The sequence below is a fragment of the Leptonotus elevatus genome, chromosome 21 (assembly GCF_054856555.1).
Source record: "Leptonotus elevatus isolate MCC_2025b chromosome 21, RoL_Lele_1.0, whole genome shotgun sequence".
Lineage (NCBI taxonomy): Eukaryota > Metazoa > Chordata > Actinopteri > Syngnathiformes > Syngnathidae > Leptonotus > Leptonotus elevatus.
The window spans coordinates 6,192,592-6,210,683 of record NC_141259.1 but is presented as its reverse complement, the minus strand read 5'-3'; the positions used below and the strand labels follow the sequence as shown (position 1 = coordinate 6,210,683).

Genomic DNA, 18,092 nt, shown 5'->3' with positions numbered 1-18,092 from the left:
TCCTTCAAAATGAGCAGACACAATTAAGAGAGCCTGAAAGCAAACAAATACTTTTAGAGAAAATGTAAAGAAGTAGTTATTGTACCACTACAAAATGTATCAACAAACCATTTAGAGTGACACCATGATTTTATTCTCCAAATTTTAAACCGTACAGAAGCTAATAGTACCATATATAAGCAGAAATAAATAGTATAGTGTAATAAAACAGTCACACATTAAAACGGACACACTGATGTGACATACAATGTCCACCATTATTGGATGTGCGGACTTAAAAAACGGCTGATCATAATGGCCCATACAGCACTTCTCATGCACGACAACTACTCAGGTTGTGTTGTGACATAAACACAAATCTGAATTAACACGGGAGATAAAGCATTAGCACTAGGGGTGTCAGGCAATTACATTTTTGTATCGTAATGAATCGCATGACCTCAAAAGTTAACTCACGATTTATCGCAAATGTTATATTCGTTTTAAATGTAAGTTTTCATACTCTTGTTAGCATAAAATGGAAACAAATGTTATACTAATAGAAATATGGCTGCATCTTTTAGTCATTGATACAGTGATTTCATAATCCATAAAATTGATTAAAAATTAAAAAGATGTACTGTACTGTAAAAAATAAATGTGATATTGATTTGTGTTGGTTATTTTTCCGCCACTAGATTGCATAATTGGTGACAGCGCAGTGCATTTTTCTTTTCATATTAAGAGCTATCAAATCTTTAACATGAAGTAACTTGTGAAATTTTGCACATTTTTAACTCATTCACTGCTATTGACGTTTATAGACGTCAAATATTCATTTTGACTATTTCTATTAGTTTCAAAATTGTTTCCACTTTTTTTTTAACAAGAGTATGAAAACCTAGATTTTTTTATTGTACATTCAGAACAGATATACAATTTGATTAATCGTGAGTTAACTCGTGAAGTCATGCAATTAATTACGATGAAAAGTTTCAATCGCCTGACGCTCCTAATTTTTGAATAACCTTTTCTTTCTTTTTTTTTTTAAATCGCGTCAGGCGATTATTTTTTTTTTTAATTGTAATTAATCGCATGACTTCAATAGTTAACTCACAATTATCATACATTTTATATCTGTTCTAAATGTACAATAAAAAAATTCTAGGTTTTCATACTCTTGTTAACAAAAGTGGATTTTCTTTTTAAATATAAATAGTTCAAATGAATTTTTGACGTCAATAGCCGTCAATGGCAGTGAATGAGCTAAAATTGTAAAATACAACATGACCTCAGCCTCCACAAATATATGCATTATTATTAAAGTTATTACTGCTAAATTTTGGCGGGGGCGTGTCTGCCGTGTTGCGACTGGAATTCCCCAGGGTCATTAATCGTGCATTTAAAAAATGTGTGGTGTTAAAGGAACTTTAAATTGACTCAAAATTAAAACACTAATTTTGACACCCCTAAGTAGTACACAATGGGCTGTTTCCTGAAGTCATATGACACCAAGCTTTATTATATTAGCCACAAACTGTAGTGTTTTCCCCAGTCTAGTTCATCTGGACCTTCAAGCAGAAGTCAAATCTGTAGTACGTGTTCAGCACTGAATCTGGAGAAAAGTTTGGATTGAATTTTGATGCCATGCATATAAAAAGTGGTCTGGTATCTAAACTGTCAAAGTGTTAAACTTCCACACTGACACATAAATAAACACAGTCCTTTTCACAGTCAAAATTTGGACTCAGGATTCATGAGCTGTTGAGATGTAGATGTGCCAACAGTCCTTGTTGTGAAGGGCTGCTTAGGTGAAGCATACCGGTTTGGCCTTCACAACCTTTAGTTATATGCAGCACTTAGCCATCCAGCGGCTTCCCCAAGTACACCATCGTGACCTCGGTGTTGCCGTACACCGCGGAGACGGCCGGGAACAGGCAGGCTTTGGGCAGTCCCCGGAATGCAACTCCCAGAAACTCAAAACCCCTCTCGAAGGCTAACGTCTTGTCATCCATGTCAAGAATCACTCGTATTCTCTCCCCAATCTGCAAAAACACAACAACGGCAACAAATTATGTTATGGTGTTAATCAACATTTTCACTTTATTAACAGTCCAAAAAGTGTATAAGGAAGTTAACAAAGAGGAAACTGCTATGGGTCCTACCTGATATTTGGGTGCATTATTACACTGTGGGAAATTCCCGTTCACCTCCCCGTTGTGCAGCAGGTTGTTGTCGACCAGGTTCCAGCCCCAGCTCTGGTCATCGCTGCCCAGAAGGGCCACATAGCCTTGGCACTGCATAGATGCCCGCTTGGTGGCAACGCCGATCACCGCCACAGTGCCAAGAGGGCCTTCCCACCAAATCTCCCAGGCGTGGCGACCTTCCAAGAAGCCGATCTTGCCCCGTGCTCCATCCGTGCTCTGGGCGATGGGGTTGCGGTGCAGGGTGAATCCGTTCTTCTTCACGTACACGTTGCGGGAGCAGTCATGGGAGCTCAGAGCATGTTGGAAGGATTTGATCTGGAGACAGGTTGCTAGATTAGATTTGGAATCATTTCTATTTTACACTTCTCAAAGCCTGAACCTCAGAAGTGCCAAGGCACGCGAGCTAACAACGAACAGGTAAAAGCGTTTTTCCTGGGTGATGATCCACATGCCTCCCAATGGGATCCAAACTGTAAACACACCTTGCCCTTGTATGATGGGAGGTTGCACAGGATGTCTGACCGCAGAGCTTCGTCATTTAGTGTTCGAGCACCCACGCTGCGCCACACCTCGCTGTTTTCATCCGCCAGAAGGTTGTTCCAATGCCAACACACCAACGCGCATCGAGTTAAATCGGCAAGCTCTAAATAGGAGAAAATATGTTCCAGGACCCGAGCAGGCAGCCTCCCGGCCACCCCTGCTCCTCCCCCGGATGCCGCAGTGTAGAGAGGGCCGGCGGAGCTGCAACTAGCTCCTGCTGCTGCGCCGAGACAAGAGGAGCCTCCACCGGCCGCGCCCGACATAATAGTCCCACCGTTCGCAAACGCGTGAAAACTGTCTAACGCCACAGAATGACCCTCCCAGTTATTAGTTTAATTCCGACATTTTAGCTATTGACACATACACAGTTGCTACTGGAACCACAACAGTATGGATCCCATTCCAGTTCGACCGCTGACGGGAAATGATGCGCAAGGTCCTTGAAGAGAAGAAAAATAATAATAATAAATAAAATGATACCAGATAATCTATATATATAAAGCCTTCTAGTTTAATTTTCAGTGTCGTAGATGTTCATTTAATTATGTTTAAGCGGATAAAAAATGCTAAATCACCGTCACAATTAAATATATTTTTATCCCAGGCTAGGACCTCAGATGACGTCACATCACACCCAGTGGCATTCGTTGCAGTTGTAAATCAAGTTTCGTAATCTTTTTTTTTTTAAGTACAATTTATGTGAAAGATTAGAATAACTAAAACAATAATCATATTTATCACAATGCCGTCATGTTTCATGAACATATGTATAGAAAATAATTTATAATATATATATATATATTAAGAATAAAAGGACACAAAAATTTCATAAACACCGAATTCTGAAACAAATCCGGAATTAATTTGCAAGCTGTCCTGTGAATAACTGGAAGTAGGCCTACTATTATTTTTTTCTTCTTCATATTGTTCTTTGTTAAAATGTTAACCAAATGTTGCGTTGTCTTTAGGTTGCAGTTTAATAAATAATAACAATAATAATAATAATAATAATCATCATCATCGTCGTCCTCATCAGAAGACGTTATCACCCCTAATCACGTGACACTATACGGAAGTGACGCGAGGCACTTAAAAGAGTTCAGCATCTGGGAGCAAAACACCAGCCTGCTTCATTTTATTTGCCATCGGGATTCAAATAAGCGTATTTGCAGACGGCAATAACATCTACTAGTAAGTTATTGTAGTTGATTTGAGCATTTTGTGGTTAGCGTTGTGTTGTGTGCCATGTTGGGACAAGCAGTGGTGCAGAACGCAGCTGTCCGGCTGGCTGCCTCCTGTGCTGCGGCCTGGCGGTAAACTGCCTCCTTCTGGCTACTGTGCACTCACTCCAGGGGTGGTTGTTGTTTTTGCAAGGTCAAGACAGGTGATTTGCATGCCGATTACCTGCAAAATAACACAGTGCGCAGGTTTTATGTTGTCAGTGCAAAGCTCATTTGGCGAATTGAGGTTGAACCGCTAGTTCGGCTCACGCGTTAAAGCTAGCTAATGATAACAAAGCGTCGATGGGTTTCACCTTCGCACACCTTGCCAAAATTCCTCCACAGCATCTTCACGTCGGCAGGGAGCACAGCCAGCAACGATTCTAATAACGCCACTAACGTACATCAAAGTGTAATTTGTAATAGTCTTTGAAGTCAAATTTGCCAACAGCCCGCCGGCAATCAACTTATCATTTTAATCGTATTCGCTCTCCTCAGTTTATTTATTGCTACAAACTGCGTGTAAAATGCGTGTTCGGTTTAAGAAAAAAACATTTGATATTTGACACACAACGTCGCATTCTGCCGCTTTATTTCCACGGACAACGAGAGTGCACATTTTGATTTCCACAACTGCGTAACGTGTGTGTAGTCATTTTGAGCCCCGGTCGCCGTCATCGCCTCAGCCGTTGTGCAATGCGCAACGGCCACCGTTAGGGGGCACACTTGACATATTAGTTATATTGATGCTCACTAACGTTAGCTCTTCCATTAATGTGACTATCAACAACCGTCTTTTATTTATTTTTAACATTGAGAACCCTCTGATATTCTGATGCATTGGAAGTTCCCTGTCGTTATAAATTGTGATGATAAAACATATCAGGAAAATCCAGAATGTAAAAAATGTACACATACCTGTGTGCGCATATATATATATATATATATATATATATATATATATATATATATTAGTGAATTTTTTTATTTTGTTTTATTGCAGAATTTGGTGGCCATAATGAATCCAGTGTACAGCCCTGCACCAACAGGGGTCCCCTTCACCAATTCCAAGGGTATAGGCTACCCAGGTGGGTAATTTAATCAAATGTTGTAAATAATGACATTATGCAATTATTTAATGTTATTTATTGTTGGTCATCATAGCTGGCTTCCCTGTCGGTTACGCCGCAGCTGCCCCAGCATACACTCCAAATGTGTACCAAGGAGCAAATCCAGCCTTCTCGAGTGGTATCTATCTATATCTCTATCTATATCTCTCTCTCTCTCTCTCTCTCTCTCTCTCTCTCTCTCTCTCTCTCTCTCTATCTCTATCTATATCTAGCTATCTATAGGTATCTAGCTAGCTATAGATCTATAGCTATATAGATCTATAGGCATCTAGCTAGCTATATAGATCTATAGGTATCTAGCTATAGATCTATAGCTAGCTAGCTATCAGTATCTAGCTATTAGTATCTAGCTAGCTATCAGTATCTAGCTATTAGTATCTAGCTAGCTAGCTTGCTAGCTATTAGTAGCTAGCTTGCTAGCTATTAGTATCTAGCTAGCTGGCTATTAGCTAGCTAGCTGGCTATTAGTGGCTATCTAGCTAGCTAGCTATTAGTAGCTATCTATCTATCTATCTATCTATCTATCTATCTATCTATTAGTAACTAGCTAGTTATCCATCTATCTATCTATCAGAGCGTATGTTGTTTTCTCTTCTGTAATCCAGGTTACGCCCCCGGTGCTCCATTTAAAATGTCCTGTTCCCCCAATACTGGGACTGTCCCACCATACTCCTCTTCCCCGAACCCATACCAAGCTGCTGTATACCCAGTCAGGAGCACCTACCCTCAACATAACCCTTACGCACAGGTATGTAGTACTTTGTGGTCTTGCCGAGTTTATAAAACACAGAAATCCCTATCTCTTAAAACATTCTGCTTGGTGATGCAGGCGCTGATTCCTTCACAACAGCAAGGTGCTTACTTCACACAGCCACTGTACGCGGCACCACCTCACGTGATCCATCACACAACGGTGGTCCAGCCCAACGGGATGCCCGCGGCCATGTATGCCCCATCCATCCCTCCTCCCCGCAACAATGGGGTTGCCATGGGCATGGTGGCCGGCACCACGATGGCCATGTCAGCTGGTGGGTAACTTTTAGGGATGGGCAAATACCGATAAAAGGTATTGTATTGGATCAATACTTATTTCAAGGTAGCGTATCGGCCGCCCTCTTGTGACCGCTTTACAATCAGGAACTATAAATTAGAAGACTAGATAGTTGCCATTAATTTCATTAAATTTGAAGGAAAATGCTATATTGGGATATATAGGACTTTTTTCAAAATTATTGTCATTGTTTAATTTTTGGGGAAATTTTCTGTATCAAAAGTACTAGTGGTATCTGTGGCTACTCAAGAGTTGGGTGCTAGTACTGGTATCGAACCTAGCTAATTTATATTTTAATGTACTGTGCAGTGTTCCGTCGTATTGCTGGGGTTATGTTCCCAAAAATACCTGCAATAAGTAAAATTTGCAAAGTAGTCAGCTTTTATATTTTACATTACAAATGTTTTAAGGCTGTAAACCCCTCACTGCACACTTTATACAGTTTTCTCATAGAAACATTTGAATTTTCTCACATTTCTCTTTTGTTTAAACACTCACAATGTGAAAACCTTCATGAAAAAAAGGTACACTCACTGTAAAAAGAAAAAGAAAAAGAAAAAAAAGCATGCCATGAAAGTGAACCTCATTATAGCGAGGGAACACTGTATAATATCATGTTTATCTTGTAAAAATCCATTTAAATGTGAAGTCAACGCAAAGATTTATTCTAAACTCCACTTGTCTAAACACAGCATTTTGATTAACTCATTCACTGCCATTAACGGCTATAGACGTAAAAAAATTATTTGAAGTATTTCTATTTGTTTAACATTTTTTCCCACTTTTGTTAACAAGAGTATGAAAACCTAAAAAAAATGTATTGTACATTTTAGAACAGATAGAAAATGTGTGATTAATCGTGAGTTAACTATTGAAGTCATGCGTTTAATTACAATTTTAAAAAAAGTAATCGCCTGACAGCCCTAATTTTTAATAATCATTTCATTAAAAAAAAAAAAAAAAAAACCATTAAAAAAAATTCTAGGTTTTCATACTCTTGTTAACAAAAGTGGGAACAATTTTTTAAACTAATAAAAATAGTTTAAATTATTATTTTTTACGTTTATAGACGTCAATGGCAGTGAATGAGTTAATATTGCCTTTATGGAATAATAAGCAGCAAAATCCACCTGTTTTTAATCCATCTCGGGGCGGCCATTTTGCCACATGCTGTCGATTTGAAAGTGACATAACAGTTGCTCAGGGCTCAGGTAACAACCAATCACGGCTCACCTGCTTTCTAAAGCTTGGCTGTGATTGGTCGTTAGTTGAGCCCTGAGCAACTATGATGTCACTACACTGATCTGTATATATTTCTAGTTAGTCGATAGACCATACACGCGTGTGCAAGCCGTTGAAGCCACAGGGCTGCCATCTTACTCCTCCCATCTTGTGAGCAGACTACTGTATAAACTATACGCATACGTACGGATTAGACATACAGCTCTTTGATCCCAATAATAGATTTGGCAGAGGCATCGTTTGTTGAATTAGTTATAATTCCTTGATTTAAAAAATATACAAGTTTCCTCCTCTAAACATCATTAAGAATATAATTTATACATGTATTTAAGGCAAGTTGTAAAATGTCTAAAGACCTCTTGTTTATGTTTAACATAATGTAAAACATAAATCATGCCGTTTCTACTAAGTACGGTCTCAAATGTTCTCCAATTTTGATACTGTAAATGTATACGATCGTATGCCAAGAAACGAGTAATATGGCGGCTTCAAAAGTCTTGGCCTATCAGCTATCCAGTAGTATATACAGATCAGTGTGTCACTATCAGTCGGTGGCAAAATGGCCGCCGCCTCTGACATGGAAAGCAGTTGGATTTTGCTGCTTAACTCTTATTCCACAAAATATTAATCAGAATTCCATGTTTCGAGTTTGGTTATTGTAAAGTAAATATTTGAGTTGACTTCCACAAAAACGAATAAAACATCTTAATAACTAAATTCATTACTAAGGGAATAACATGTCATTTGGGATATTTTTAGTGTTGTATTTCGCATAGCTGCTTTTAGAATTCACAAAGATGTCAATTGTGTTCACTCTTCGCGTCAGGAACCTTGCTGTCGACTCAGTCACCAGCGCCCGCCGCTCTGGCGCCGCACACCGTCACCATGCCCACATACCGACCCGCCGGCACGCACAGCTACAGCTACGTGCCCCCTCAGTGGTGAAGTCGACGCAGAGTGAGTCATGACGCATGAATAGCGTTGCCACGACGAATGTCACGTTTTTTTCACTCTCTGCATGCGCGTGTGTGTGTGTCTGCAGGTGAGGTGGTAGATATGCATTCACACTCCACTCCAGTGTTTTTTGCTAGCGGTGGTGGACCAACTCTGCCAGCATCTGCAACCAGTTTGTCTTCTTCCAGTATAATGTGAATCTGAAACCATATTAGGTCCATTAGGATAGGGAGGGGGTAGGAGGCGTCCATCCCCACGTCGTAATGGAATTAGGCTTCATTCCACGCCGCCGCACCCCTACAAGCCTGTTGCATATCTCACATCCAACGGCCTCAGCCTCCGTGCAATTACTTATGCAGGCTGTCATGCAAATTTTAGAGTTTTTAACTAGCTTGTGGTGAAATTGGAGTTTGGAGTAGTCCCCCCCCCCCCTCCACCCCTGATTTGGAGACACGTCTGATGTTGAACGCATGCTCTGTATGTTGATATGTCAAGTAATGCTAGCTCAATCGACCTGCTGTGACCGATGCAAACTCCTTCAAAAGGAACACATCCAAAGGACGTTAAAAGTAATAAATCTCCAATGCCATTCACCCCATTTTAAATGTGAAAAAAAAAAGGTGAAAAGTGTTCATGCAAAAAAATAAACAAATAGTAATACAGCACCATCATACGCAGAACCAACTGTTCTATTATATACAACTTTGTGTTTAAGTGGAGCTTGTTGATTATGATTTGATTTCTTTTGGTGATGCAGTACATGCATTGTGTTTTACCGTTAGCGTATTTTAAGAAAAGAGCGGCACTTCATGGCTGTGGACGAGTGCCGTTCCGACTTGATCGTTTAAAGTTGTCAAAGTCCGTGAAATATCCAAATGAGAAGATTTCTGACTTAACGATCAGGCTGAAGCAGCTTTGTGGTTTGTGCTTGAAGCTCTTTTGGGTAATATTGTTAGTGGGAAAATAATTGATTTCTTGAATCCAGGACCGCCATTTATAGAGTCAACTCGCAGGAACCATTGCGTGTGCGCCTGTGTGTTTTAAATTGGAGACTATAAAAAAAAAAATGGTGTCATACAGGTCATTGAAGTGTCTCATTTATTTTGTTCTTGAGTGTACTAAACACTACACTGCTAACGACTAAAGTTGAAGAGACCTGTTACTATCCTTCGTGAATAGCACTACTGATTAAAAAAAAGCACTAAGTAAATCTGAGCTGTTTTTGACATTGCTTACAGTTGTAGCATCAGCTGACTCCTCGAAACCACTGTCCCGACTTGCTTTACGATGTCACCTGAGTTCAATAATCTGTTTTGTATGTTATTTTTATTTTGGTTCTTGTTTTGTATTCTAAAGAAAAGAGCAAAAATAAAAAGGAATATAAGAATAAACTTGTTTGCCATTGTACAGTCCTTGATGACAACATATTTTGCTGCACATTGTAAATGTGTCTACTTGTATCAAATGTTTGGTTTAAATTTCCAATGACATCTAGCATTGCATTGTGCTGTTTTGTCCTAAAAAAAATGATGAAGATTAAAAAGAGGAGGAAGTCAGGATAGTGAAATTGATGGAGAATTATATGAAGGAAAATAGCTGAAGGAATTTAAAAAATGTGGATACAAATCTGAATTACATGATATCAAATGTGTGGGAAATATTACAATTTATTGAAATGCATGCATGCAATTATAAAAGCAAAAGTATTGCGATGTAAAGGAACATAGAACAATGTCAAAAGCTATGAAAATATTTTTAATCTGATGTGAACCAGGCTATTGTAATGCAAAACAGTACCATTGCAGACTCATAGGTGGCGGTAGTGCGCTGTTACAGTTTGCTGTTAAACATAAAGCAAAAGAAGAAGAGCGACAATTTCCCCGGCATGCATTTAAACGCGCGAATTTGGAACTTCTTTTCACTAGCAACATTCCTATCCTGAGCATTTTCATACGTTTGAAATGCTGAGTTCACTGCAACCACCACCTTCTTCATTTCCTTAGCGTAAGTATTAGCGTACAGCAACTTTGGCGTTCTCGTAATTGGTTTACAGTGTCGTGTCTTGCTTGTTATTATTGTAAACAGGACGACAAAGGTAGGAGATGCTCAAGCCATGTTACGTGTGTCGCCCTGTCAGTCGGGAAAATATGACAGTGAGGTTCCCAATTAAAACTATTTTTTTCCACACATCATTCTTGAAGGAGACAATTCTCTTTATGACTGGGGAACATTTTTCTTCTCTCAATCTGTTACATTATTGTTAAAGCAGCCTGATTGTTGTTGTTTTTCGCCTCATGAGACCCCAAGATCTCGGTCAATATCACTGTTGTACTTTTAAATTATGTCGTCCGATCATCTGTGGAGGTTAAATAAAATTAACCAGCTAAATAAGGAATATAAAGTACAGATGAATCTGTTTTGAAATATTGGGCACAATGCTCATCAGGAAAACAAACACTCAAGTAAAGTACAGCTATCGCAAAGTATAAAGGTACAATAATGAATGTTGTACTTTGTTACTTCACACCCAAAAATGACACTGACAATCAAGTATTATATGCTGCCACTGAGTCGAAAAGATTTTTGGCACACAGGACTGATGTTGTCTGAGCTTGCAGTGAACTGAGGATGAGCAGCCCTGCAGGTACACCCAAACCAGTTGACCCCTTTAACACTTTATGGATACAACTAAGGGAATGCCACCAAAAAGAACTTGAAGGTAAACACACAGTTCTTTGCAATGTAAAACAAAAATAATAATCTTGGTTCTGGACTTAATAGAGATGTATTGTGAGATTGTACTTTAGAACTGAAATGAAATGGATGATGGCCATTGTAGTTTTCATGTTTTTGGTTTTAGACTACATGCGTATGTTTCTGCTTTTAGAACTTGAGGAAAAAGTGTGCAAGTTGAAAAGAGAACGCCGTCTGTGAGTATAGTATTTTACCCATTTTACCCTAACTTTAAAGAACTAACTTATGAAGCTGCTCTATTTTCCACATTAAGGTGATATTATTTCATTTTAATTTAGATTTAACCAAGTCCAACTGACTGTGTTGTTCCTCACAGTGATGCAGAGAGACTTCAGCAGTTTTATAGTCATAACCAAGAACTGAAAGAGCAAACCAAAAGTCTCCAGGATGCCAATTGTCTCTTGGAGGACAGGTAACTCCAAAGGCCGCTAACTTTAATTGTCCTGTTGTAAGGAAGCCTACGCCTCAAATGTTAACACTATGTATGCTTTTTGTCAGGATGAAATTTAAAAAGTAGAGAAGAATACATGCAGAAATGTCACTTACTGTGACCTTTTATACTGCTTTCAGGCTGCGAACAAAAGAATGTGATCAATGTGCAGTCTTTGAAGGAAAATTGCAAAATTGCCAAGATCATAGTGAGCGGGCCATCGACAAACTGAGTGAGTGTTTGTACCGTGTATATACTAGAGGTGGGGGATCTTTGAATGTCTCACGATTCGATTCGATTCTAATTTGTGGGTGTGCGATTCGATTCCGAATCGATTTTCGTTAAGAAAGATTTTTGATTCAAAATTATTTGATTGACAATGATTTTTGCTTCAATTTATAGATGTTCAAGGAATCATAATGATCTACTCCAGTCTGACTCGTGAATGTTAATTAGTGCGCTACTCGGGGCACTTTTATCATTCAAAAGAACGGCTCCACGCTGCAAATTTTTTTTTAACTTTTATTGGAATAACTTCATCGTGACTTTTTCCTTCTACTCTCTAATGTGGCTACAACTTAACAGTGTATCAGACCGTGTGGAATCACACTGCCCCTATGTGGCCAAAGCGAGTACAACATGAACAGCGCTCACAATAAAGGCACACACAAACAAAAGGAAGACCGTATACAATAATTTAAATAAAATAGATTTTGGGACATTTAAAATCGATTCTGAATCATACAAAAAAAATAATTGGGGGGGCACACCCCTAGTATATACTGTATGTGTGTATATCTTCTTACTCGTTCTTGGTTTATGTCGGAGGAACCATATTTTGCTAATGCAATAAATCATGTCAATACAAAAACAGATTTTTCTTTTCACCAAACAGAATAAAAAATATTTGTTTAGAGCAATGTCAACAACTGTCTCATCTCATAGTTGACAATGCTACCCCCCCCCCCCCCCCAATCAACAGAGTATCAAATAAAGTGCCTGGAGAATGAAAACCACAAACTGCACAGTGGGCTGAAAATATTAAAGACCTGGTAAGTGCGTCTCGGCCAGGTTTCTTAGGCTTTTAATCATTTAGTTTTATGTTCTGCTTTTGTTTGTTTAGTGAAGGGTGTTTTTGTTGTCAACTCCAACTTTTAATTCTCTCGTTGAGCACTGTAAGTGTGATATTGTTGTTGTTATTATTAGCTCCGAACTGCAGGTGGCCCTTTCCCAAGAACATGAAGATGGCATCATCCCAGACTCCCCAGTCCTGGCTAGCTCACTTCCTGCAGCCAACAAATTGAAGAAACGCAAATACAAGGACGACAGCAAACATGTTCACTATGCAGAGGGGCCCTCACACAAGTTCAACAGATCACTCTTCAAAGGTCTCTTGAAAATGTCTTTTTTAATGTTTTTATTTACTCTGAATAAGAGAAGTACTGTAATTTCTGGACTATAAGGCGTACCTGACTATAAGCCGCGCTAGCTAAATTTGGGGAATACTAGAGTTTGTTACACATTTAAGCCGCACCCGACTATAAAGCTGCAGGTGTTTTAATGTTCTTGCTACTTTCTTTTCCATAAGGAGGGCGCAAATTGTCTCGCTCTCGTGCTGTCTCTCCTACTGTATTTGGGCTCACTTGGTTTGGTTTGCTCTGCCTGATGCGCTAGCGCTTCCTTTATAGTGCGCCCCCTTGTGATCTGATGGATAAGCCGCACCTTTGTATTAGCCGCAAGGTCGAATGCAAGTAAAAAATATAGTCCAGAAACGACTGTAGTAAAATTAAGGTGATGTCTTGTAATTTGTGTGCTTCTTTTTAGATAAAGCAAGTGATGCTACAAAAATCGCTAAAAGAACACAAGTGCTTGTTCCTAACACATGTGAAATGGAAACGCACCAGATCTTAGGTAAGATTTGAAGTAGTATTTTCGTAAGATAGAGTAATGAAATTATTTCTGAGATGACAATACCTTTTTATGATTTTTTTATTTATTATTAACTGTTTATACTTGTAGCAACTTTTTATATGATTTTGTTCCTAGCCTTCTAAACAATCTGCTGGCATTCCAATTCAAATCTTATAAGTTAACCCATTAAGGCCAGGAGCGCGTGACTGCGCTTCTCCCTTTTAAATCTTGGTCTCTTAGCCGATTAAATGAATCAGAATATACACGAAAGGGTGACGTGGCGCGGGAGGAATTCAAATCAGTGTAATGAGTCCACAGTGACATATTGTTAAGAAATATGTTTGAAAATTGTAACTGAATGGACGACGCATAATTACCACTCGAGGTTATTACAACTGCGCTCCAGTGTTGAAGGAAAATATATTTGGAGTTATACACCCGCAGATGCGACATTAAAAAAAAAAAATACAAATAATTATATATATATATATATATAATGTTTTTTTATCTGCTTTAGGAGCTGAGATATCAATCATTTTTAATATTGTTGAATTTCCAGGAAAAGGTTTTCGGGGGTGGCTGAAAAGTCACCCTTAGGTTTGAGAGGCATGTTTTGCCAGGCACTTTAGGCCTAAATAGGTTAAAGGACACAAAATGGGAACTTGCTTTGGGAAAAGCATTTTTTTATTTTTTATTTTTTTACATTTTCATTAGGTGCAGCCATAATAAAAAGAAAGGTTAATTTAATGCGTTGGATATTAGTTGCTCCCAAGGAACTGTTGTCAAAAGGTTTGCCTGCTAATTTTGATTTGTGGATTTATATTAAAATTGGTGTCTGTCTATTATCAGGCGAGGAGGAGAATGGAGGAGTCATAGCAGAAACATGTGGCCTTGAACTTGTCAACACATGTCATATGGTAGGTTGTTTATGCCCCAGCCTTCATAGTATGCATTCAAATCCATTTCTTTGACTCGAATCTTCCTCTGATTTTATATTTTCTCTTCTCAGAAAACCACAGCTGCAGGAAAGCGATACAGCTCAAAATCGCCCCAGTTGTCTGATGTTCGTCTAAGGTAAGGACCATAAAATCCTATTATACCAAACAAGAAGAGAATAAATTAAGCATTATTTTAACAACCTTTACTTTCAAAATTTGTGTCCTCTTGTGGAAGGCCGCATCCTACCCCCGCGCCGTCCACACCCAAACACAGTCCGGACTCGACCACAAAAAAGTCCCCATCTCTTCTCCCTCGTGGTGAAAAGATGACTGATACTGACTCTCTTGGCAAAGAAAAAACAATAAAGGAAGCTGGTGAACCAAAGGGGCTTGAGCAGGGCAAAACGTGCGAGCATGTAAATGGGAAGAAATTGGATGCCCAAGTGGAGGCAATGAAACAAACCCGCAAGGTTTGCATAGTATTTTCATTAGATTGCAAGATAGATAGGATTTCAATCTGATTTAAAAAAATCTCTTGACAGGTTCAAACCCACATTGTTGACTGTGGAAGTCCAGCATTCAAGAAGCCAAACATGAGACTTAAAGAACAAGTGCACCACAGACGAAACCTCCTTCAGGTCCAGAATGCTCCACACAAACCAGCTCATCCAGAGGATGGTAAGCTTGCTATTAGCACTGAGCATCCTCACAATCATTTCATTGTAAAGGGGATCATACAATTTCTGTTCTTTCAGTAGAGAGGAATAACCGAGTGGAGAACATGTGGAGTATTGACCCTGCGCTCGCCCTCTCCATGTATGACAGTGAGCGTGGAGCAGATGAGGTACAGTACAGTCGCATGACCTATTCGCTGCAGTAAACCGGGTTAGCCTCCGGAACATCTGGGCCCTCAGTGTCAGAATTCTCTTGTTGGGAATCTTGGCTTACGTGTAATTCCACTCAATGAGCAACTTTGACAAAAAGACTAAAACTTACTTTTTTTTTAATATTAGATTTTGACTGAATGATAACTGTGACCAAAAATATTGCGGTATTAAAATTAAATCTCATTTGGGTGAATAAAAGCACCATTTTTTTTCTCCAATTGAACACAATCTATTTTATTTTTTAATTTACATTAACCCATTAAGGCCTAAAGTGCCTGGCTATACATGCCTCGAAAACCTGAAGTTTTCCTGGAAATTCAACAATATTAAAAATAACTGATATCTCAGCTCCTGGAGCTCCAAAACATTTTAGAGCTTATACGTGTGGCGTTCACACAAACCTTTATTATTATTATTATCTATCTATCTATCTATATTTACCTTCAACATTGGAGCGCAGTTGTAATAACCTCGGGATTGGGGTAATTATTCGTCGTCCATTCCGTTACAAAGCTGTTAAAATTTTCAACATCCTCATTGTCAACAAATATATTTCTTAACAGTATGTTACTGTCGACTCGTTACACTGATTCGAATTCCTCCCGCGCCGTCGTCAATCGCGTCATTTATTTCATAACTACCGCGAATCTGCATCAACCATAAACGCTCAAAAAAACTTCCAGGACATGCTATGAGGCCCACGTCACCCTATCGTGTATATTCTGGGAGTTCACTCCCTATCCTCTGTACTGTACTTTATTATTATTATAGCAGTATGTGTGTTTCTGGGATTACATGTAAAATATTGTAAATGATTTCACAAATTTTAACTCACTCACTGCCATTGACAGCTATAAATGTCAAAAATTCATTTTTACTATTAGTTTACTTTTTTTTTCTCACTTTCATTGAAAATTTAGATTGTTTTGTACATAAAATTTGTGATTAATCGCGAGTTAACTAGTGAAGTCATGCAATTAATTACAATTAAAAACTTGAATCGCCTTATGGCCCGGATTAAAAAAATATATTTGTTCTTTTTTTTTTTTTATTCATTCACTGCCGTTGACGGCTATAAACGTCAAAAATTCATTTGAACCATTTCTATTAGTTTCACATTTTTTCCACTTTTGTTAACAAGAGTATGAAAACCTAGAATTTTTTTTGTGTACATTTAGAACATATAAAATTTGTGATTAATCCTGAGTTAACTAGTGAAGTCATGTGATTAATTACTTCTTTTTTTTTTAATTAATCGCCTTTTGCCCCTAATTCTTAATCTTTTTTTTAAATGAATTTATGGCAGTGAATGAGTTAATAATGATCTTTTAAGACTTGCTTCTGTGTTTCCAAAGCACAAAGAACAGCAATGTGAAGAACTACTTGATAGCGACTGCACTTGGGTCAGTCACAGCTTACTTCAAGGTGGAGGCGAAAAAGATCCGGATGAAAACAGTGTGTCAGGTGACTCCAATCCCGTTCCTGGCCTGTTTGACATTTTGTCAAAGCCAGACACTGAAGAATGACTTTTGGTTTTCTTACTAAGGAATTGGTGACAAGGCGAACGACAGCTTGGATCGAATGTTTGACACCACCGCCAATGAGGAGTACATATCTTACAACTGCTCACATGTTGCCAGTCATCTTTGTGAGGAGGAGGAGGAAGATGGTACATACAGTATACGTTAATAATACAATGAGAGAAGAAAACTTTTTATTATTTTAATGAATCTGTGTGTTCATCATTGCAGTTATAGTCACAATCAATACAAGTGTAGCTCATAATATATTTGTATCACTTCATGCTTCTTTCCCATCTCTCCAATTAGAACAAGAGGCTCCAGAAAACTCTCCACGAGTGCGCAAAATTATGTGAGCTATTTTTGTTTCATGCTAAATGACCAAGACATTGAGATTTTCTAAGATGTTTATCAGTGATTATAGATCTTATCTGCCATCATCCAAATGTTATGGATTAAACATATGTGGCTGACAGCATACACTGATGAAAAGTTTGCCTCTGGATTAGGCACCCGACATTTGCGCACGTGGCAGTGGTTCGCAAGAAAGACGAGAGAAGAAAACTGAAAGGCACCACCTGCAAAGAATGTGAAGTTGTGAGTCTTTTGTTGCGTGTTGTCGACACAGGATTTAGCGTATTCTTTCACATTATCAGCTTGCTGCGTGTTTGACTCTCCCTCTCGCAGTATTACACACATCTCCCAGAGGAGGAGAAAGAGAAGAAATTGTCCGAATGCTCTCGGCACCGCCATCGCTTCATCCCTCCCAGCACGCCGGAAAACTTCTGGGAAGTCGGATTCCCTTCGACACAGACGTGTATCGAAAGAGGTATCGGGCTGCTTTCTTCTATGCTGATGAAAATGTCCAAATGTGAAAAAGGGACCCTGCTGTCTGCTTGTATAGGTTATATAAGAATGGAGAAGATCCCGCAATCTCGTTTAAGGAGGAAACAGCCTTTCACTGCTCTCTTCTCCCCAAAGAGTAGCCAGCAGGAGAGCGAGGCACTAAACAAGTAATGTGTCAAAATTGCAACAATAATAAAACTCTCCTCTGCTTAATTTTGTTTGTTTGTTTAGGTACGCTGTATATTTTGTATTTATTTTTTGTGATCTTGTTTTTGGTATAAGGGCTATTGTTTGTGTAACATTGAAAAAAAAAAAAGCACAGTAATTATTACTTTGGTTGAATTAAAAAAAAAAAAAAGTGAAATGTTGTGACTGCTGATTTAATTTTTTTTCCCTTTCGGCCTCACACTTTTATTTTGGGTGTAGTTATTGATAACATGGTTTTCTTTCATCACATACCTCTAAAATAAGGGTAGAAATGAG

At 38.6% G+C, this 18,092-nt stretch overlaps 3 protein-coding genes across 5 annotated transcripts; 2 read left to right on the top strand and 1 right to left on the bottom strand.

Annotated features, from left to right (window-relative positions):
• Positions 1–110: 110 nt before the first annotated feature.
• On the bottom strand, positions 111–3,164 carry fbxo45 (F-box protein 45). Its single transcript, XM_086065390.1, has 3 exons — positions 2,669–3,164; positions 2,145–2,501; positions 111–2,024 (listed from the first exon to the last, which is right to left on the bottom strand). Exons 1-3 carry the CDS (start codon positions 2,987–2,989, stop codon positions 1,839–1,841), a joined length of 864 nt encoding a protein of 287 aa, XP_085921516.1. The 5' UTR covers positions 2,990–3,164; the 3' UTR covers positions 111–1,838.
• Positions 3,165–3,778: 614 nt separating this feature from the next.
• Positions 3,779–9,714, top strand: fam168b (family with sequence similarity 168 member B). 2 transcript variants are annotated; one of them, XM_086066620.1, is made up of 7 exons: positions 3,779–3,917; positions 4,950–5,034; positions 5,111–5,194; positions 5,682–5,824; positions 5,906–6,104; positions 8,196–8,326; positions 8,412–9,714. In XM_086066620.1, exons 2-6 carry the CDS (start codon positions 4,965–4,967, stop codon positions 8,312–8,314), a joined length of 615 nt encoding a protein of 204 aa, XP_085922746.1. In that variant the 5' UTR covers positions 3,779–3,917; positions 4,950–4,964; the 3' UTR covers positions 8,315–8,326; positions 8,412–9,714. The 2 variants fall into 2 exon arrangements, with proteins under 2 accessions (XP_085922746.1, XP_085922747.1); XM_086066621.1 differs by lacking the exon at positions 3,779–3,917 and adding an exon at positions 3,997–4,110.
• A 468-nt stretch (positions 9,715–10,182) lies between these two features.
• rbbp8 (retinoblastoma binding protein 8) lies at positions 10,183–17,973 on the top strand. 2 transcript variants are annotated; one of them, XM_086066215.1, is made up of 19 exons: positions 10,183–10,327; positions 10,918–11,042; positions 11,211–11,253; positions 11,394–11,489; positions 11,648–11,739; positions 12,490–12,559; positions 12,714–12,895; positions 13,332–13,418; positions 14,268–14,335; positions 14,428–14,492; positions 14,592–14,826; positions 14,899–15,034; positions 15,115–15,200; positions 16,599–16,707; positions 16,790–16,912; positions 17,073–17,115; positions 17,273–17,360; positions 17,451–17,592; positions 17,668–17,973. In XM_086066215.1, exons 2-19 carry the CDS (start codon positions 10,952–10,954, stop codon positions 17,778–17,780), a joined length of 1,869 nt encoding a protein of 622 aa, XP_085922341.1. In that variant the 5' UTR covers positions 10,183–10,327; positions 10,918–10,951; the 3' UTR covers positions 17,781–17,973. The 2 variants fall into 2 exon arrangements, with proteins under 2 accessions (XP_085922341.1, XP_085922340.1); XM_086066214.1 differs by having other exon boundaries at positions 15,112–15,200.
• The last annotated feature ends 119 nt before the right edge of the window (positions 17,974–18,092 follow it).